Genomic DNA, 22,604 nt, shown 5'->3' on the forward strand with positions numbered 1-22,604 from the left:
TTTTTTGTCTGTGAAACTATTTCTCCTTCTATCCTCAAGGATAGCCTTGCTGGATAAAGGATCCTAGGCTGCATCTTTTTTTCATTCAGGGCTTTGAATATATCTTGCCACTCCCTACTGGCCTGTAGTGTTTGTGTAGAGAAATCAGCTGAGAGCCTTATGGGGGTTCCCTTGTAAATTACTCTTTGCTTTTCTCTTGCTGCTTTTAGAATCATTTCTTTATCCTTGACTCTGGCCATATTGATTATGATATGTCTTGATGTGGGTCTATTTGGGTTCTTCCTGTTTGGGACCCTCTGAGCTTCCTGTACTTGGATATCTGATTCCTTCTCTAAGTTTGGGAAATTTTCAGTCATGATTTCTTCAAAAACCTTTTCAATCCCCTTTGACCTTTCTTCCCCTTCTGGGACCCCTATTATGAGAAGATTGGGATGCTTTATATTATCCCATAGGTCCCTTATGCTATTTTCATTATTTTTTATTTGCTTATCTTGTAGTTTTTCTGAATGGGTGCTTTCTATTACCCTGTCTTCTAGATCACTAATTCGTTCCTCTGCATTATCTAGTCGGCTTTGCACAGCTATTAGATCATTCCTCATCTCTGTCAATGAGTTTACCCATTCTACTTGGCTCTTCTTTATAGCTTCAATTTCATTTTTGACATATTTTATATCTCTAAACACTATCTCTTTTAATTCCTTCAGCAATTTGATCACTCCTTTTTTGAAATCTTGATCTAGTAGGCTATCGATATCTATTTCATTGATCTTTCTTTCAGGGGATTTCTCTTGTTCTTTTAATTGGGAAAGGTTTTTCTGCTTCTTCATCTTGCTCATACCTCTCTGGCACTGTGGTTTATGGAGTATCAGTTGTCTATTTTGGTCCTTAAGGATTTTATCTATCTAATGCCTACTTAGGAATAGAACTTAGGAAAAAGAGAAAAAAATAAGAGAGAAAGAATTTTAAAAGAAGGGAGAAAGAGGGTTTGAAAACAGTGTATAATGAATAATAGAAGAGCGATTTGAAGCAGAGTATTAATCGGGTTGAGACGTCCTTTTAAAACCCTTAAAAAAAGGGGGGGGAGATAAATAGATGTATTTGAAACCTGTGTCTAATCAATAACAGGATATCAAAACCCAAGAGAAATAGAAATGAATTAAGAAGTAAAAATTAAGAGAGTAATAGAAAATAGAACAGGTAAAAACAGATTTAAAAAAAAAAAAGAGGGGGGTTGTCGGTGTTCTCCTGGAGTCTGTGTGCTATTAATGTGAAGTCTTTTTGTCTTCGTCCTGTTTTGGAAGCTCAGCTTGCTGTTTTCAGAGGCCTTCCGTTGGCGCTCTCTTCTGTGCTGCTCCCAGCACCTGTCTGCAAGCAGATCGCGCCTCCTCCTAACACTGGGTCAGGTGCAGCTCTCTGCTGTGGGCGGGCGGGTCGCTGCCCCTCCGGATGCCGCAGTCAGATGTTCCAGACTGGCCGGGTAGGAGGGCGGGTCGTGCCCCCTCCCAGCACCTCGGTCAGGGGCTGTGTTCCTGCCCGAAAGGCGGGAGGGGCGCTCTCCCTCTACCTGCACCGCCGCCGGTAGCTCCGCTGCTCTGTGCGGCTGCGCGCTCCGCCCTGGTCGGCGCTCCGCCCTGGTCGGCGCTCCGCAGGTGGGCTCGGGGAAGACCGAGGGACAGCCTTGTCCCTGCTCCGAGCCAAAACCCAGCTCCTTGTTTGTCTTTGCGGAGCAAGTTCTCTGAGGGACCAGGATGGAAGGATCCTATCTGCCCCGGGCTGCAGGCCAGTCTCAGTCTGGCCTTTGAGGCTGCTAAGCCCTTCCATGCTGATGCAGGTTTCGCCCCCGCCCCCGCCTGGGTTCTCAGCACGGAGGATATGGCGGCTGTGCCTGAGCCCCGCCTCTCTTCCCCCGAAAACTTTCCACGGGTTTTCAGAGATGGGGGTGTGCACCCTTCCCTTGAGAGCACATCAACCTTTCTGTTTTATGGCGGGCCCAGGTTGTTCTGCCCTGTGCACCCACAGCCACGGCGCGCAGCCCCTTGTAGTCCCCCAGGGTTGCCTCCGTGCAGCCGCCCCTGTCCTCCGCCCGGCTTGGGCAGCCTGGCCCTGCCCGCCGCTGCCGGCCCGCGTCTCAGGCTGGGTGTCGGGGGGACGCTCTGTGCCCGTTTAACATAGTTCTGTCAGACAAGGGCTGCTCTGTACAGATCCGAGCCTCGGAGGCTCCCCCTCCGTCCCGCTGGCCTCTCAGTTGGAGAGGGGAGACCCAGCGAGCGAGCGCCAGTCCTCCTTTGCCGCTCCCTCCCCGCGGGACCCGTCCCATGCTGCTTTGCCTTTTGTTCTTTCTTTTTTCCTTTTCTCCTAACAGATTTTTGGCGTCTTTATCTTTTGAAAAGGGCGATGTTCTGTTGGAGTTCCGCAGGTGCTCTGGTTGGCTGAGTGGGTCTGTAGATGTGGGTCTTGGTGTATTTGTGGGAGAGGGTGAGCTACGAGCGTCCTTCTACTCCGCCATCTTCTCCGTCGGGAGCATCTTTTCATGTGCAGTTTAAAAAATAGTGACAATAACAAATACTGGTGATGTAATAGAAAAGAACAAATCTGACTCCACATTAGATCTGTTCCTTTTCCTTTAACCCTGTGCCCTGTTCTCTAGGCTTAGTCTTGCCGGCTCTGCACCTTTTGGGAAACAATGTTACCTGTAGCCTGAAATAGACAGGAGAGCCTGTTCTCGGGGCTCTGACCTTTAAGGCTGTCAGCACTTCTGCACTCCTATAACAACAAGCTGCAGACTAGAAAGTAACATTTGTTTTGTTGGAAGTTTTGGAGGAGCACCATGACCTGGCGCACGTGGACAGATGCAGGAACAAAGAATTCCTACAGTGAGAAGTTTACAACAACTAACACGCACCCCACCCTTTTTTTTTTTTTTTTTTATAAAATGGGCCTGTATTCTGACTGGGGGATGATGGTTCTCCAAGGCATTAGTCTGCCATTCTCTCAGTCGGCTGGCTTTCCAAATAAAGTTGCCATTCTTTGCCCCAACACCTCATCTTTTGATTTATTGGCCTGTCCTGCAGTGAGCAGAGTTTGGACTCGGTAACAGTTTCACACATACAGCAAAGTGATTCAGTTATACATATAAATATGTATATATTTCTTCTCTTTAGGTTTTTCTCCATTATATGTCATTATAAGAAATTGAATATCATTCTTTGTGCTCTACAGTAGGACCTTATTGTTTATATATTTTATATAAAGTCATGTGTGTCTGTTAATCCCAAACTCCTAATTTACCCCTCCCCCACCCTGTGCCTTTGGTAACCATGTTTTGTTTTCTGTGTGCAGGAAGCATTTTTAGAAGCAGATTTCAGTGAGTTATAGGTGATATACATTTAAAATTCTGGTAGATATTGCCAAATGGCTCTTCAGAAAAGACCATACAACTTTATACACCCACTAACAGCATTTGGTGAGAGTGCCTTGCCAACACTGTACATTATCAACCATTTTTCATTTTTGACAATCTGAGAGGTCAGATTCTCACTGTTGCTTTAATTTGCCTTCCTTTTGTTAGGATTGAGGCTAGGTATCTCTCTGCCTCCCCCTCCCAGAACACATACACATCCTTGTTCACTGGAAAATACACATACAGAAAAAACAAATTTCTACTGTAGAGCACAGGGAACTATATTCAATATCTGGTAGTAACTTATAATGAAAAAAATATGAAAAGGAATATACGTATGTACATGTATGACTGAAACATTAGGCTGTGCACCAGAAATTGACACATTATAACTGATTATACTTCAATTAAAATTTTTTTAATTAAAAAAAGAAAATACACATACAGAAATGTGCACAAAGCTTTATTTTACGTGTGTGTATGTGCGTGCATACACACACATTAATGAATAGATACCAAGAAAACACTTGTGCAACCATCACTCAGGTCAAGAAACAGAACATGGAATGTGACCAGCTCCCCAAATCACACCCTGCCACCAAGCTCCTCTCTGATCATAAGCCCCTCCCTCTCGCAGAGGTAACCACTATCTTGTGGTCACACCCAAATAATACAGTCTATTTTGGCCTATATTTGAATTCTCTATGGATGGAATGATATTACACACGTCCTTTTGCCCCATGTTGTGTTTGTGAGATTCATGCCCTGTTGCATGGTGATAGGGTGTCATTTCACACGATTAAAAATCATTTCAAATTCTCTCTGTACTGGGGGCTGGGGATCTTCTCTCTCCCTTCAGTGTCTCATTGGTGTTGTAAAATCTCCCCACATTTCTAGGGAGAAAGATTAAGAAGGTGGGAAGTGGGCTGGGAATTGGGAAGAAGCTGAGGCTCAGAGAAGCCACACAGACAGCAGGTGCCAGCCCAGATTCACATCCACGACTGTCTGACACCGGAGTCCAGCTCACTGCCCCATCCCAAGGAGATGAAGCAGCTTCACACAGACCAAGGGCGTCCAGGGTGATCCGGGCTCCATACAGGGCACACCCCAGACAGTGAGGACTGTAGGGATGCAGAAGAGAGTGAGTTCAGGGAAGACTTCCTGGAGGGGGCAGCAGTTGACCTTTGCTCTGACCCTTCTTCCTCCCCAAGGCCCCTGTGCCCCTAGCCCAGTATGGGGGGGCTCCAGATGCTCTCACCTCTGGGCAGTGTCTTCTTGGAAATGACTTGTCTGGCCCCAGATGGGTCCTGAGACAGGTTAGAAGGTGGAGGCCATGGGCCTGTGCTAGGCTTCTGGGAACCCTGTGGTGACTTACCCTCTGCCCTCCCCTTGCAGACACAGCCCTGGACTGCGACCTGAGCTGTGAAGTCAGGCAGGATAGGGGATTTGTGGACAAGGTAGGGGGTTTTCTGGCTGGGCCCAGAATGGGTGATGGAGTTTGGAGCTGTTCTAGGCTGGGTTAAGAGGGATGAGGGCCCTCAGGTGTCCCCCTGCCTCCCGGCTGATGCCGAGGTCGGGGGGGCCAAAGAGGAACCAGGCATGGCTGGGGGCCATTCACTGGGAGAAAAATCATCACCAAGAATTTTCAGGCACACAGGTGCCCAAACCTTCCTTTAAAGGGAAAACTCCTTCTGGATTTTCAGTCTAGACAGGGTCAGCAAACATTTTCTGCAAGAACAAACTAGTAAATATTTGAGGCTTTGAGAGCCATGGTGACTCTGCTGAATTACTTGGTTCTGCCACTGTGGGATGACAGAGCCGCAGGCAACACTGAAACAAAGGGATGTGACAGTGTTCCAATAAAACTCCACTTAGAAAAAGAGGCAGTGGCTGAGCCAAATGTGGCCCTTGGGCAGTAGTATGTCAAGCCCCTGATGTAGGTGAAAAGGGAAACCTACCAAGGATGAAACTACGAGCTTTGGGCTGGACTGTGCTGGCACTTAATGCCCTGGGAGCTCAGAGAAGGGTCAGGATGGGTTTTGTGAGCAAGGACTCACTTGAAGTCCACTTAAGCTGGGCTCCAGAGCGATGCCAGAAGGACGACATTCCAGGTGCGGGGACAGCAAGGAACAAGACCTGGAAGGAGGAATGGATCTTAAAGTCAGGAAGTTGCCTAGGGAAAGAGGATGTTGGCTGGAGACGTAACACGGACATCCATGAAAGACAGCTGTGTAGTTAGACTTGACTGTGTGGGCACTAGGGAGCCATTTCCATTTCTTGAGCAGGAGTGGACCTATCCTCAGAGGGTGGGGTGAAGATGAACAGATGGGGTTCAGAGGCTGGCCAGGGGGACACTGAGGAGGGGTGCTGGTTGGTCTGGGACCTCACCACCAGCTCTGCTCTGCCGTTGGCAGCAGAAGTGGGTCTGGGGGCCTGGTGGGTTTGGAGCCATCCTGCTGATGATCTGTGACAGGGACAATCTGCACTGTGATGACCAGGATAACAGAAGCACGTGCACTGCCTGCAAGGAGAGGGGGCAACGGGGAAGCTTGTGGTCCTGGACTTTCAGCATCACTGCTCAGCTACCCTGCAGGGATTCTGACCCACATGAGTGGCTCTGAAGGCAGAGCTCAGGGCCAGAGTTTCAGCTCCTGATACACTGTGATGTTCCTTTAAACCTACCTCAGACTGGCAGCTGGTCCTCCCCAACATCCCCAGTGCCACCAGGCACACACACCAGGGCAGAGCTCTGGACATGAGCTGACTCCCCTTTCTCCCCCTCTAGGGGAGTGGAGAATGCTGACATGACTTAAGTGCCTACTGTGAGCTGGGCCCTTTCCCAGAACTCTGACTATTCAAGCCGGAGGGCAGCATCTCCTCACTTCAGAGGTGAGGCTGCTGAGGCCACTGGAGGCACTCCGCCAGTCTGCAGCAGATCCAAGCTTTCCAATTCCAGCACCAAATCCGGCCTCCTCCCTGAGTGCTCTAAGTTCCTTGGCCCTAAGGATCTCAGGGGCTGAGGAGGGTGGTCCGGGGGGGTCCTCAGTTCCTCTCCCCCACTTTTGGCCAAGATCCAAGCAATTGCCTGCGGCGAACATCATTGCTGGGGCTTGGCACATGGGGTCTAATAACCACAGGATTTAGGGGCTCCCAGGACTGAGGGGGGTGTGGCCCCTACAAGCTCCTGAACCTTCTGGCTGAGATGAGCACATCAGAGCCAGAGAGCTGAGGGACCCACAGCAGGAGGGAATGTCCGTGTGGAGAGCCGGGGGACACAGGGGCTTTGCTGTCTCTGCCCGGAATTTCTTTATCATCACCCGCATCTTCAGCCTCACCTCTGGCAGGTACTGGGTGCCTGCTGTGGGCCAGGCACCATGACAGGCATGTCACGTGGTCCTTTCATCCTCATAGCCTGAAATTAACACTTTGGAAACGTTATCATCCCCACTCTATAGCTAAGGAAACTGAAGCCCGGTGAGAACAGCAACTGAATTCCAGTGATGTCCTCGCTTGGTGGGTTCTGAATCCCAGCGCAGGCTGACTCCTGAGCTCTGCACTGACTCCCTCCACTAACAGGAACTGGGAGTCCTTGGGCAGTTCCTGTGGGATCAGTCTTCTATGTGGATTATTTCAGAGCTGCACGCCCATCCTCTGAGGTAGGGACCTGTGTGATCCCCATTTTGCAGGTGAGGAAACTGAGGGAGCTCAGAAAGTTGAAGGGCCTTGGCCAAGGTCACAGAATCCACATTTCCTGGGCTCAAGTTGAGACTTATCTGAATCCCAGCTTGAAGAGAGAATCCCTAAAGCCTGCCCCATCCAAACCCCTCATCTTATGGCTGGTGAAATGGAGACCCAAAGGGGAGCGGAGGCTCACCCAGACCCCACAGTGGTCGTCGGCAGCAACGGGACGCAGGTCTCCATGGAGTCCCTCACATATAGTTTCCATTTTACAGATGGGGCAATTGAGGCGTGGAAAAATAAATGGCACAGAGAAGGCTAAAGGAAGTCAGGGTGGTAAACCCAACTTTAGCACAATGAGATTCCTGAGGTCTCTTCCCCTACCTGCCAGATCCCCCAAGACCTGTTCGGGGGCAGGGCTCCTGGCTTCAGCCAGCTTGACCCTGGGCCCGCCTCTACAAGTTCAGATTTTCTGCCACTCCAGCCCTGAGCCCCTGCCCCTGGCCTGTGCGGTGCTCTGCCTCACCTGTGTTGGTAAGCTGGGGGTCTCGGCCAAGGGCGGTGTGAATTTGGTGCTGTATGCCTTCAACTTATAATACAGTGCTGCAGGTCAATTAACTCTCAGTAAAACTGAAGAAATAAATTGCGACTTGGGAGACACAGATTTGGGTAAAACTGAGTGTTTCAAGGACAGGAGTCAGGGGCTTATAAAGACAAAAAGCCAAGAGGCTGTCAAAAGTCTCCTGATGAGGATTGTGACTGACACTGACGTGAGCCAGTCAGGAGACACGTGTCCTTAAGGAATCACAGGTTATTTCAGGATAGTGGCTCAGTAAGTAGCTGAAGTTTCTGGCAGGTGTTCCGGATGACTTCATTAGGGCAGTAAGTGCTCACAGGGCCGGATTCTCTGTGGGCTGAGATGTGCATAAGTCACACCTCCTTAGTGAGCCCTCTCGAGCAATGCAGACTCCATTTTTATTTTTCTTTCACAAAGGCAGTCTTCTGCTGCCAGGAGCAGTGACCCCAGCTCAGCCTGGAGGACATTCAGGTGAGCTTCAGCTCACTGGCTAGTGCTGTAGGAATAGCGGAGTTTGCCTTCGATCTCTTCCCTGCAGGCGCGGCAGCGCCCATGCCAGCTGTGAATGAGCACAGCTACCTGTGCTCAGGCTTGTGCTGGGGTGGGGGCGGGGAGCATCCCTCCACCCTTCTAGGCTCACCTGGCTGGTCTAAGAATTAACCTGGCATAAGGTAGACTAACAGGAGAAAAATAAAAATTGAATAACACATATACTTCCTGTGTATACCCGTGGGAGACAGCCAGAGTAAACTGAGTGAACTCACCAAGAAGGCTGCAGCCCTCACCTTCAACATCATCTTCAGCTAAAGACTAAAGAGGAAGCTGCAGGCAGCGGTCAGTTACAGAGGTCAGCTACATGGAATGCCCGGAGGCATGAGAAGTTCAGTTAGACAAGGGTTGGAAAGATGTCACGTTGATTTAGACGTGGGGGTTATCAGACTCGCTGCATGGGAATGGAGGAAGGGAAGACACACCAGAGTGGGTGGGGACGGACTGCTTGTGGGGAAGCAAGCAGATCTCTCAGGAAGTTTGTCGTCAGAAGTAAGACTGGTTCACGTGAGAGGCAAGAAACAGAGGGAGATGTTTACAGAGAGGGGAATTTGAAATCATCACTGAGGGGGAAGAAGGTGCAAATTAACTAAATAAAAGTAGCAGGATAGCTGGGCAGTGTGACTTTTTTCAGCAGCACTTAGATGCCTGGGGGGACGTAAGGGGGAAATAATGAGAATCAGTCTGTTGTGTAGTTGGGAGTTTTGCCAAGTAAGTACACTGAAAGGATGGGAAAGGGAATAAAGGATCTAAGTAGGAGTTATTAAAATTTTAGCTCCGGGAAATTGTTGAGAAGGAGAGTATTTCCTTTACTGTCTTACATTCAGTGATTGGGAACCTGCAAATTAAATTGACTAAAGCAGATTACTGTGAGAAAAAAATTACGTATGAATACATGCAAGAGTTCACAAAGCAATGGGATTTGAAGGGGTGGCTAGAATTGGGGGCTTACATACAATTTAATACGTGACAGGAAAAGGAGAAAGGCATTTTCTGAAAAACAAATGACTTCTTGGTGAGAGGGGAGAGAAAGGGCACTTATGGTAGAACAAGTGACATTTAGGAAAGATAGATAATGCCTTAGGAGAATGTATGGGAGAGATGGCAGGTTTGTGACAATGTCCGTTTGAGTCTGGTGCTCCGAACTTGTCTCTAATTTTAAGACTGTTTCCAAAAAGTAAGTAAATAAATAGAGAAAATAAAAAGCCTGAGTCAGATTTCATTTCTCCATGAGGAAACATCTGTGAATCAGTGTTTCAGGTAACATGCAGAAAATCTGACGGCACTGTAACGATTGTGATCCATTAGAACACTGAAACAGCCACAGCAGATCCAAACGCTGTCCGTCTAAATCTTTAGGTTGACAGACAGTGATTAACACTGGAAAATTCAAAAAAGCTACCAATCAACACGGCTCAATAACAAGGACAAATCTGGTCGGTGGTTGGGTGCTGCTTAAACAGCTGGCATCCGGGCTCAGTTTGAGTATATAATACTCCAAAGTGCTGAGTTTCATTCCCAAAATCTGCTTAAAAGTCAATGAGATGCAGAGAAACGTGGTTTAAAATACTACATCAGTTTTAATCATGCATATATAATACAAGAATATTTCCCTTTAATAAACATTGTCAGTATCTTACTTAGCGGGAAATAATTAAAATGTTAGGCAAACAGCCCAGAGCAGGTAAATGTTTACTATTTCAGAGCAGGTAAATGTTTACTATTTATCTTGTAGATCAGATACTTTTCTTCAGAATTTCCACATATTCTTCACGTGCTTTCGAAACCAGATCTGGACTTGGACTTGACTCGTCCATCGAGCCTACGAGAGAGTCTGTAGGACTTAGATTCAAGTTCAATAGTAGCTGGAAAGAAAATGAAAGAATTAGATTTACTTAAAATACTTCATAGGTAACTAAATGTCAGTTTATTTTTTAAGAAAAGCTGAGACTCTTCTAAGTTTTAAGAAGAACGAAAAATACCTACATAAGATTACAACACAAAATACAAGATTACTACTCTAGACTTTGCCCAGGGCTGCACGTTGAATTAACTGCTCCTGTGGCTAAGGATCAGAGCGCCTGGTTTTCTCACTCTTCATTCATTTACTCAGCAACCATGTGCTAAGGCACTGTGACAAGCACTGGAACCACAAGATGAAGACGACAGAGTCCACCCTGAAAGATCTTGTACCATAAACTGGAGAAACAGATGAACAGGCAGTTTCGGTACAGAGACATAAATGCCATGACAGGTATAAAAGAGGGCAGAGTTGGAACACTCAGAAGGGACGTCCAGCTTTGTGTCAATATTGTCCCCTTTGGTGGCCGTGATGTGTAAGCAGATACCTGAAGGAGGAGGAGAAAGTGTGGGAGGGAGAGGCAAGAAGCAAACACAAAGCAGAGGCAGGAAGGGCGCCCGCGGAGCTGGGCGCAGTCTGACCAGCCGCTGGAGCACAGGGGCAGAGCAGGGGAGGAAAGAGATACGGCTGAAGACTTTGGCAAGGGCCAAATCGATGTGGGTGTTTTTCTTCCAAGCTAAGGAATTTGGAATTTTTCCTGAGGGCAAAATGTTAACTAGTGACAAAGTGAATGACAGGAAATTAATTGTCATCCACCAGGGGACAGGTACATGAACTGTGATTGCTTGAGTCTGGGTTTTTTGCCTCAGTCACTACCAAACTCGAGAAGCTGATGACCTCCATGCTTTGTGAGAACAGGTCTGTGTGCACAGGTGACAGGCCCACGGGGACAGCAGGAGAGGAAGGGCACAGCCAGAAACAGAGAACACAGACTTCTTGAGATTTTTTTAAAGCTGTGGATCATGATGAATAAATGAGGAATAAGTACATTTATCATTATGAATGAGATTATGCTTTCACGTTTTTCATTAACTATGGTGTAAGGAAAAACTTAACATAGTATCTGTTATTCAAACAACAGAATGAGGTACCATTTACTGTTTACAGTGTATTTCAGAAATCAATGTCTAAATTTAATTCAGAAATGTTGGCAACATACCTTCTTTTAATTCTCTATCTATATTATTCTCCAACTTCTTCCGCATCTGAAATAAGTCAAATATTATTTTTAATGTTTAAGTTAAATAAGAAACACTATCATAGGAATGACAGCTAGCTTATGAAATGTGGCCTTTAAATAATACTTTCAGAGACTTGACCTAACTTGGGGATTGCTTAAATAGAAAAAATAATCACAGGAATAAAATAAAATAAATTCCTACTCACTTTGATTTTAGATAATAGAGAACATATACTTAAGGCTATTTAGATTCCCCTGATGGAAAGCACAGTAAACACTGCCCTGTCAGATACACATAATCTCAGAGGGTGATGCCTGATCTTATTAGCACAAAGAGTTTAAACAATTCATGTTCTACACTGAATGCATTACTTTGCATTTCTCAGAAAAACTGCCCTTTATAAAAGTTTAGTTTTTTTTAACGTTAATGGGTTTTTCCTTAAAATGAGCTTTTCCATTCCAGCACTTTTAGAAAATTAAAATTTTAAGGTCTGTTCTTGCTAATGGTTTTAGCACAGAATAGTAGATACATAAAATGAATAAAAGGGCTCTGTTATGATATCAAGTGAAAATTCTACTGGCAAACAAGTTCAGCAAATGTATTTTGCTCTCTGTATATGACTAAGATATTTCTATCAAAATCTGCTTGAAGAAAAGGAGGCTAGCGCCAGTTTTCAAAGTTGGTTCCTGATTCACAACTTCCTTGAGTTAAAAATAAGGAAAACAATACGTAATTCTTTAACTGTAACTTTGTTTCTGTTCTAGAAATTGGAGCCAACTATTTGAAACGACTTAATTAGTTATGTATTTAATTATGAAACATGTGGGGACATTTCAAACTACGTGTCCCCACCTACAGTGTTCTTTTAAAAATCTTTCTTATAAAAGTCACCTGGCTCACTAAACAGGGTCTAAACTAGTACACCAGACATAATAAACACTGTGGTGACAACAGTGACACGAGAGCCGAGGCCTTTGTAAATGTTAGGTGCAAAGACAAAATTTGGGGCTACCATTTGCCAGTAGTTTCAGAGACTGTTTTCCCTAACACTCTGACAAGAGCATTCTAGAGAGGCCTTCTGCCATCAACAACGTGACATCAGTGCCAGGTGGGTCCTGTGAAGTGAAAAACGCCTAACAGATGAAGGGAGAAGCCTTTACTGAAATAATTTCATATAACCGTTAATAAACACTATGCAAAATGTAGATCACATTTTTACATGAGTTGAATGTAAGATTACTACCTTTTCCTCTGCAAAGCTATTTTCCTAAATAGGTACTTCTGGGACCTTTATGTTTATTTCTAGGTGAGGACCCCCATGTCCCGATGGTGGAAGTGGTCTGAAGTCCAACATTAATAAGGACAAGGCACCTACAGTTTTAAACTTTTCCATTTAACAAAAACACAGAAAGATCAGAAAATTATACACAGGAAGACAATGTATCAGCAAGTTTTAATTCTAATGATTTTTAATTAGGAGGACTCTCTCATAACTGGCAGTTTGCAGACCATGTCCCACAGAAATGGTAGGTCCCACTGGGGACACTGCAGGATTGAGGTCAAAACTGAGGTCACAGGCTGGAAGATAATGCTGCCCTCTCTTTCCGAGATCAACTTGATAAAAAGACACTTGCCTCACACATATACACACAAGTTCATTTCTGAAGTGAATATATTTTCAGATTATTGATACTTTTTAAGTTAAAACTTGGTGTCATTCTTATTTTAAATGTTATAAAAATTAGTACAATTCCAGAAATGTAATAGAATCAAGTCATTTAACCACTCTGATTCATCATCCTGTTGTAAATAGGTTAATGTATGAAGGAAATGACACTTGTCAGTTTATAACTATTAAATACATGTATTTTGCTACAGAGAAAAGAAATGAAAATTTGTTGATCAAGGAGCTGAAAAATTAAGTACAGAGAAAAAAGTGAATGAAAGAAAATAACTGGAAGTTGAGTGATTGTCTTTCAAAAGATAACACACTTCCTCATTTGTCCATTCAGACAAAATGAAATGAGGGCAGGAGGGAGTCCACAGGGCAGAGAGCTGATACCAGAAACAAGGTTACTGAACTCTGCCTCTGCCTCATGAGAAATGAGCTTAACTACAGTGATAGTTTGATTCGAATTAAAATTCAGAGTGGACGTGCCCTGCCTTGGAAGCCTACTTTTAAAAGAAACGTGACCAGATTCTGCTGAGACACAGTGCTGTGTCATGTAAAAAGTTAAAGTCTTAGAATGTTAACCATTTTAGCTCTGGTGCACTGATATAGTCCCATTTAGAAAAAGGGCTGCTAAACTGAATGGACAATTGAGAAATTTAAAAGTTACTTAAATAAATCATTAGAAAATGTTTGAAAGTGTCAGTAATACACCAGAAGTCCAAAATCAATGAGTGTAAAATTTAGTCTTCCTATTTAAAATAGATTTGAAGGACATTTATTAACTATTGTGGCCATGCTTCATGTTAGGCACACCAACACTTAAAAACTCTTGAACATAAAAAAACCTCTAAAACAGAGAAATTTTGTGTTATAATATTGTCTGGAATCCATTTTTAAGTTTTCAATTCTCAGAAAAAAATTCTATGTGCAAGAAAATCTAACAGTGATGTATCTGCTCAGGCTAATTTTAACCTTTTGTATTTTATAGTAATATAGATAAGACAACTGAGTAAAACTGTAAAATTGCTTCTGACATGTAGGACAAAACATCCCAGAAATAAACTAGAATGTGAAATCTGAGGGTAAAAATTTAGCAAAACAGATACGGGGTCCATCTGTTACCACTACAACGATGTCACGTGACAAGGCTGTACGTCAAGCAGCAGTAAGAGAGGCAATAAATCCAAGTGTTATGAACTGGAAAAAACTTGCTTCGACAACCAGCACGACTGAAATCAGACTTAGAGCAATACTGTGAAGTTAGAAGAAAATGCTGAGTAAGCTGGAACTTCACAGTAGGAACCGTCCAAAATGTTAAAATCTTGCACATAAAGGAGAATGTTAAATTCAATCCCAATGCCATTTTTAACATTTTGCTTTCTAGAACCATAGCTGAAAAGCTGTGCAAGTCTGTTGTTTTGTTAAGCCCCATGCAAAAACCCATCCCTTCATCATTTTAAACAGTATGTTCACACCTCTCATGGCATTACTTTATGTTTTCCCAGCAGAAATAATTACATCCCTAGCAATTCCACAAGGCATCTTCTTTCTCTAGGTCTGACTAAGAAATCTGTAAGCAGTAACTGTACAGTAACTCCTATGAGGCTCCCGGCAGTGCTGAGGGAGACGTGTCTCTGCAACTGGACAGAATGGGGCTTGTTAACCTCCCTGCTAAACCTAGCATGATTCGGCCCCACGGCCCCACAGAAGAACTACGTGTACCTTGGAACTACAACACTGAGTTTAAAATAAATCATTTTCCAGTGTATCTAGAAGTACTAAAAAATAGACACCTCTTTCCTCCAAAAACATCAAAGGAAACAACTGTCCTCAGGAGTCTTCTCCTGAATTGCTTTTGCACTCACACTCTTCCACCATCATCCTGTAAAGTGACCCACTGTCGATTTTTTGGTGACAACTAATGAAAACATTTCGAGTTTGCATCATGCTTAGCCACTGACAGAAGTGTTAGCCATGCATTTTTTTTTAACACCATGCAGTCTGGTTTCATGACTCTGAAGCACTTAGACTCAATTTACCCACAACACTGTCTATGAAACCTGAGCTTTTTTCTTCTTCGATTTATTATGACATGAAGCCAAGTGAGAAGAAACAGGTTGATACCTCACTTAAAAAGGGCCCGTGCTACCTTTCCCTGCATCAAGAAGATCATGAAAACACCATCAAACCATAAACCAACACGCACCGATTTAAATGGGTATTTTAACAACAATGATACACAATGAAAACTGGTTGTAATTTAAAGACTCCCTATCATTGCCACCTCGTTATTCCTAGTGAGGGCAAGACAGAGACGTAAGTGAACTTCATTTTAAAAATTTAAGTATTTCCTTTACTTGACTACATACTTAGAAATGTTCTACAATTTCTCAGTAAGACATTTTATAGCAATTAAAATAACAATGCTATAAGTAAAATAGCAATTAAGGATGTACTCTTACAGAAGAAAATGATAAGAATTTTAAACTTAAAAACAGACCTTAATGTTTTTAGTGTTACAAGTTTATTGAATTCATAAAAAGAATATATCTTGGATTCCTTTAAATAAAAAACATCTGCATGTGGTTAAGTAGCTCAATGTCAATCATTTACTTATGCTTAGGGGTAGAAAAACTGGGGTGCAGCAAAACTTGAAAATGACTATGAACCAATGCCAAACTGAAATCAATCAGAAGCTAAGCCAAACATTGGAAAGTGGATCTCTAGTTATTTGGCAATAATACTTAATTTCAAAACTAGAGTTTAAAATGGAGCTTTTTAAGAAATTTAAAATTTATCAGTTTAGTTGCATTTATTGAATAAAGTTAATGACAGGTATCTCTTGAAAATTACAAGTCCAGGGACTTTAAAAAAAATTATAAAATTTGTATCCTTTATTAACACAATTATGGCTTTTACTTAGTGTGCAGAAGTCAAATAAACAACTCAGAATTTCATTAAATTAAAAACAAGAATTGTATCAGAAATCTGAAAACCAAGGAAAAAAAGATAACATAACTAACCCTGAACAGATCGCTTATGCTAGTCGAAGGGTCTGAAAAATTCCTGAATTTCCTTCTTCGAGTAAGACTCCTTTCGGTCTCTAAGCTAGTACTAGAACTTTCATCAGAAGGCGGTCCGTCAACAGGCCGTGCGGGAACAGAGCTGAGGAGAGAACTCTTGTGCTGCTTCTCCAGCTGAAGCTCAGTGCTCACTGCTGCCAGCCTCTCATTAGCCCTGCGAGGATTGCAAAGCACAGATTTCATTCATTTCATTTTCTTCCTAAGTGATGTGTATTTTTAAAGTTGCTATAATAGTAAACAGATTGTCCCATTAAACTGTGTTTTGACACCAAAAAATACGACAGCGCAGACCTACTGTAAACAATTACAGTTTAAAACTGTCCTAAAGAAGGACGTATATGCCTGGGGGGCCCTTAACTAACGAGTACTTCAAAGTGGGGAGAGTCAGAGATGGAGACGCCCCCCCAGAGGATCCCCGCTGCCTTCTGCACTGGCTGCATCTAGACATGTTCACCCTCAGGAAACCAATTTAGAAATAAAAACTAAACCATCCCTCAAAGCCATTTTCAAGCATTTGCTTTCACCCCCCTTATACACACATTTCACTCACTACCTGGGAGACATTAAGCATGCGGCACTGAGGAACAGTTTAGAGACACCACCTCTTGGGGGCACCAGGCGGCAGAGTCGATGGTGGGAAAGAACTACGACAGCACCAGGGGCAGTTTCAAGTGTCCCCCAATGTCCCAAAGCTCATTTTGTTACTTCGCTCTTACCAGAGGCCTACATCAGCACCTGTTTTCCATAACCAAAAAATACTCAAGTGGATTTTCACTTTTATGGAAAAAAAAGCAAAAAGCCAGAATAGCACTGGGTGTTTGTTTCAGCCCGAGCCATCAGAGGGGCAATGAGCACCCCGAGCAGCGAGAGAGGCCCCACTGAGCTCCTTCCCCAGAACCACACTCAGTATCCCGGCATCACGCGACCACGGCTTTGGACTGTGTCTGTGAGCGCCTGTGCTTTATGCATGTTTATTTTATGCATCCACCAGCAAGATGTGTCCTAAGGTAACTGCCTCTTTGCTTTACACCGACAACTTTCATAGAAACACTCTACTTTTGGATAGCACGGAGACCTGTAGCTTATACTGTTATTCAGGCACCGGAGGATGGACCTACCCTTTCTGTCTTCCACACACCCTCTCGGGCAGGCCACCATATTCTTTTTAGCCACTTTGTGAACCACTATACTGCCCTTCACCCCGATGTTAATTTCCCTGTTTCCCAAGCATGCCTTGACGTAGCGGAGACAAACTTAGAAGGATACAGTACTTCATCTCGATGCCCACGAGTGGTGACACCAAATATCACAATCAAGTAAATTTACCAAACACCAGAATGGGGCCCCTTGGGTTTAAGTTGTACTCTTCCAAAACACAAGTTAATTTTAAACTCATTAACACTTCTATTTATGGGAATTCCAGCTAGAAATTTTGTGATAATATGGCTGTCTAAATTACAAAGTTTGCAAAACCCCTAGCTTAAAGACTAGATCAGGATAAATATATGCAAATATAAAAAATAAAGTCATGTAAAAGCAACAAAAGGCAGCGAGATGCAAACTGCCCTGGACTGACATTTTAAAGGGGAGTTCATTTACTAACACCATTTCCCAAAATGACACTATCTAGTCAGCTCTCACTTGCTACTCACTTCATGAACTTGGCTCAATAAAAATTATGCCTTAGAGGCAAGTTAATAAGCTAAATTGTTTTCTATAATTCTACGTTTTAACTTACAAGTTTAGTTGGCTTGCCAATGACATTCCATTTTCTAGCTCTTCCAGGTACAGCTGCCTGTATTTTTCCAATTCTTTTTCATTACAATCAAACTGAAAAGTTTTACTTTTCAGTTCAGTTTCCAGACCTTTAACTTTGTGTTCCATTTGACTTACTGAAGCACGTTTATACTCTCTTAACAAGTTTTCTTGAGATGCTGCTTGGGCCTACAGCAAATTAAAAGGATACAATTTTAAAAATACTTATAACCTAAGTAATTACAGTACATTTTTTCCCTTTAGTTTTGAGTCAGTGATTCAGAGAGCAACTTTTAAATGTGAAAAAAAGCTGAACTTTAAAATACTTATCATCAATGTCAAGTGAATTAAATCTGAATTACAAAATTAAAGTTGAATCACTCTTACATTAGTACTCATGTAATGTGATAGTTCAAAGAATAATAGGATCAATTTAAAATTTTAACATTGAACAATACAACCTAACAGTAATCCCAGAGTGTGGTACAGTATTTGAGTCACAATATATTCTTTTCCTCCTAGTCGTCTTCATTTACACCAATTGGTCTTAAAAGTGATTCTCTAGTGAGAGATGTTCTGAAAGATCAATTTAGTGATAGTAATGATGGAAACTGAATTATTTAAAGGGAGTAACAAATGCGGCCTTCCTTCCAGAAATCTACAAAACAAACCGCTATATGGGAAGTAGAGGAAACACATAAAATCTACACATCTGAACTGTAATTCTCAGCGAAGTGAATTACAGCACGTTACAGATCAATGCTTCACCTGTAAGAACTGGCTGATTTCTTCCAATCTTTCTGCAATATCCTGTCTTGCTTGCTTTTCAGTCTCCTGTTTGTACCGCATGACTTGACTGAGTTCTTTCAGTTTTTCTACTACATCCCGTCTTGCTCGCTCCTCAGTCTCTCGTTTGTACTGCTCCACTGGACTGTGTTCCACTGCGTTCATTTCTAGGTGATGCCTGAGGTGCACTACTTCTTCTTCCAACTGCTTTTTCTCCTCCTCCAGTGTGTCAGATTTCTTTTGCAATTCTTTCATAAATAACTCCTTTAGAAAACGTTGAGTTTCTGCACTCAGATGGAGAAGTACTGAAGATGTAGATTCCACTTTTGCTGGAAGATCAGCATTCTGCATGAAGAACATAAAACTGTTTGGTAATGAGGTTAGCAGACTAAGAACAGCCTAACTCTAAACCAGCATCAAAGGTTGAAATAAATTCAGTTACAATAAAATGGTATCTGCCTTGTGGAATGGAGAAACTCAAATTACTCAGAAAGTCAAGAAAAAAGCTCAAACCACCAAGAGTCACAAAACAATACTGTTTACTGTCATCATCTTTGTTATACATTTGTACTTGAATTTACACTCTTATTTTTCTGTAATCAGTTCATGTCTTTCCTACATAAAATGACTACAAGGCACCTCTTAGTAGAAAGTCTCTTACCCCTTCCTCCCCCAAGTCTTAACTCTCCATGACTTTTAAAGTTTTAGGGAGATCACGTTGAGTTACTTAGGGCTGAATTAATAAATGCCTCCCAAAACAAGACTTTGAAAAAAAGACTGCAATTAATACATCTTACAAATATGGGTTCTAATGCCATAAGCCTTTCTCTGAACCACAAATATTGTATGCTTATTTGAATTGCATTCCAAGGAGCAATGAGTGATTCGCAGAGTTAAGGAGAAACCCATCTCCTAATGTAGTGGTTTTAAGGTGATCCATACATTTTTCTAAAGAAAAAAGCCTTAATTCTTGTAATCCTTTGTGGCTCTCCACAAAACAAGAGAACATACTCAACAAAGACAAACAGAAGTACTTGCTGGATTTTCAGTGACACTGACTTGGAAGAACTACTTTCCTTCAGATAGAAGGATTATTTGGTAAGACAAGGCAGGCAGAGATGGTGGTTGTAAAACAACTACAAATTCCTTGACACTTCCCCTGTGAAATTCCCTCCCCTGAAGTATGTACTGGCCTCAGTCAACTGGTTTCTAGGGGACAGAATGTGGGGCCACTGCTGTGTGATTTCTAAGGCTAAATGGCTTCTGACTTTCACTCTGTAGGGATGCTCACCCTTAGAACCCAGCCACCACGTTGTGAAGCCCAGGCCACCTACTGAGTCTTTGTACATGCAGCTGTCCCAGCTGATGACCCCAGGGAATGTCCTTAACCAAAGCCAGCTCCAACTTCCAGATATGAGCATGAACAAGCCTTTAGATTATTCTAGTGCCCGCTTGATGCCAAGTGGAGAAGAAATGAGCTGGCTCCACTGAACATTGTCTAAATACAGATTTGTGAACCAAGCAGATGCTGTTTTGAGTCACCAGGTTTTGAGGCAGTTTATTATATAAATTATTAGCAATAAATAACTGGCACAGATATTAAAAATGGGGCACAGCCATTAAAAAGGAACCCAAAATGTGGGGATGCCTTTGCACCTGGAGGTAGGTGAAACCTGAACAGATGTAGAGAAGAGTAAGAGTGAAAATCCAAAGTGTCCCCGAGACTGTTAGTGGAAGCCTGAGGGCTCTTGAAGGGCTGAGAGTGACGGCTTCTAGGCCAGGGAAGAAAATGACACTGAAACTGGAGGAAACAGGACTCTTGCTACCGAACAGCTGAAAGTAAAATTGATGAGAGAGATAAGCTAAAACAAACAAAAAGATTATTAAATAGAAAGGAACCAGGACTCACAGGGTTCAAATATCTGTATCCCATTTAAAGCATCCCCACATGCCCAATTGTCACATAATGGGTAAGCAGAGAAATGGCTTCCAGGCTAAGATCAAATCTAGGGTGCTGCAAGGAAAACAGTCTAAAGACGAAGCCAAGATTCTGTTAAGACCTTGGAAAGATTTAAGGTGCCGCCTCAAATTCCTTTAAAGATCTTAAAAGCATACGAATTTCAAAGGCATGGTCCCACAACAGCTTCACAGGAAGCCCAAGGTGAAGAGTTTATCTCAAGAAGACGTGAGAGTAGCTTTTCCAATGGCATGAACCCAATAAAATTCACAGGAAACTCAAAGTTTTAAAGAGAACTGTGGTAGCAAAAACACTGCTTGCTAGCTTGGACTGAAAGAGACAAAGATAGTGCAAAACGGGAAGAGGCCTTTGGGTTTTTCTTAGAAGGTCTACAAGTAGGAAGCTGGCTTGAGAGAACTACTCAGCTGCAAACAGAGGTCACTGCTCATGAAAGGGACAGAACAAAGAGCTCAGAGAGGGCAGCAAAGGAGAACCCCTCCCAGGGTTAGGACTAAGTCCTAATCAAAGAGCCAGCAGCACCAGGCTGCATTTCAGAACTGCTACAGACCAGTGTGCCTCCCATCTTCCATCTGTGAGTGAGGGAGTCCTTAGCAGTTTAGCAGAATGTTGGGTGTGTGGTGGCGAATAACCCGTGTCTCCTTATCCTCAAGCCTCAGCACTGAGAGGAGTGTACCCAAGGGGCTGCACTCCAGAAACCATGCCCAGGAACCTCAGCCCCACCTGGACCTGATGAAGATCGGAAAGTAAGACCCTGGACTGGAGCCTGAGCCTACCACCACTGCGACCGAGACCTGCTCAGGGACTGAGTGGGGATAAGTGGATTTCTCATATGGAAGCAGTAAGAAAACATTGTGGCTAGTGAGTAGATTATGCTGGTTTTTGAATGTCTCCATAAACTTTCAAAGTTAATTCCATAAAAAAGGTAGAATATGGGCCAACCTTAAGTGCCCTGCAGGGCAGGTTTGAAAAGGCAGTTCAGCTTCTGCCTCACTCTTAACCCTGGAACCCAGTCTCAGGTGGGCAAGCTCAGGCCACAGAGACAGCTTAGGTATTCCAGGGGAGGTGGTCCACCTGCCCGCCCCACCAAAGCCACAGCCCACTGCCAGCATCAACCATCAGACATCAATGGATGAATCTTCAAGTGATTCCAGACACCCGCCTTCGAGCTGCCCCACCTGAAGCTGAGAGGAATAGAGGCCAGCTGTCTTCACCACACTTTTCCTAAGTGTAGGTTGTGAACAAAATAAGTGCTTATTTAAGCCACTGAACTTTGGGGAGTTTGTTAGGCAAAAACAGATAAACAGAAAAGTGGATGAATAAAACAGTAAGTAATGTAACTTGAATATAGTAGAAATTGGTCTCCTATAAAGTGGAAAGTAACAAACGTTGAGATTCACTTATTAATGGCAAAGTGCTGATGAGAAGAAGCAGATAAAGAAAGACCTCAGAACTAGTGAGAAGGAAGGTACTTCGGAGTTCCCTCCAATTACAGTTTCTTACAAATTGGCATCTATTTCACAATTTCCCCTCAACTTTGAGGGTAAGGAAGACTGGTAAGCAAGGAGACATAGGATTTGAAGTCTAGTAACTGAAAAACTAGAAACAGTCAGTTTACTAAAATCAGCCTTTTTACCTCATTTCAATTAACTGAACTTCTAAGAGACAGGCAGCTTTGAGAATTTATTAATCTAGCACTCACTCTTCATTTTCCTTTCCTCAGAGAGAAAATAAAATATTATGGAACCATAAATGTAGTGCCCTTTGGCAGTATTTAAATTAAATACAATTTTTCCTTTACCTGACTTCAAAGCTGGTTGGTAAGGGAAGGTAGGACTGTCTCAGCTTCATGTTGTAGCACAATGCTTCTCCGTATCACACAGAGTGGCTTTGAGCTTTTGAAATTCAAATTACTAATCTGTTATCTGTTTCTGATAAACTGATTGAATATTATCTAATTTTTAACAGCTGTACTCTTGAAAAACTTTCCTTGGATGGGATAAAATACTTATTTCATTAATTATGCATTCAGCTATAGAATACAGCTAGGCACCTCTCTTTTTAAGTAAAAGGAGGTAGACACAGGG

The 22,604-nt window shown here is 43.1% G+C and overlaps 1 protein-coding gene across 10 annotated transcripts in view; it reads right to left on the minus strand.

The window, feature by feature from the left end:
* Positions 1-9,761: 9,761 nt before the first annotated feature.
* Positions 9,762-22,604, minus strand: part of LOC141575733 (ankyrin repeat domain-containing protein 26-like) — a 48,742-nt gene continuing 35,899 nt past the window's right edge. For 8 of the 10 annotated variants that reach the window (XM_074355756.1, XM_074355754.1, XM_074355751.1 and 5 more), the window contains 5 exons: positions 18,525-18,887; positions 17,740-17,945; positions 15,942-16,155; positions 11,225-11,270; positions 9,762-10,069 (listed from right to left, as the gene is read on the minus strand). In XM_074355756.1, the coding sequence (XP_074211857.1) occupies positions 9,975-10,069; positions 11,225-11,270; positions 15,942-16,155; positions 17,740-17,945; positions 18,525-18,887 (924 nt within the window). In that variant the 3' untranslated portion in view covers positions 9,762-9,974. Of the gene's footprint in view, positions 10,070-11,224; positions 11,271-15,941; positions 16,156-17,739; positions 17,946-18,524; positions 18,888-22,604 lie in introns of those variants that run through there. The other 2 variants (XM_074355757.1, XR_012503501.1) reach the window with 2 other exon arrangements.

Source organism: Camelus bactrianus, chromosome 31 (assembly GCF_048773025.1).
Source record: "Camelus bactrianus isolate YW-2024 breed Bactrian camel chromosome 31, ASM4877302v1, whole genome shotgun sequence".
Lineage (NCBI taxonomy): Eukaryota > Metazoa > Chordata > Mammalia > Artiodactyla > Camelidae > Camelus > Camelus bactrianus.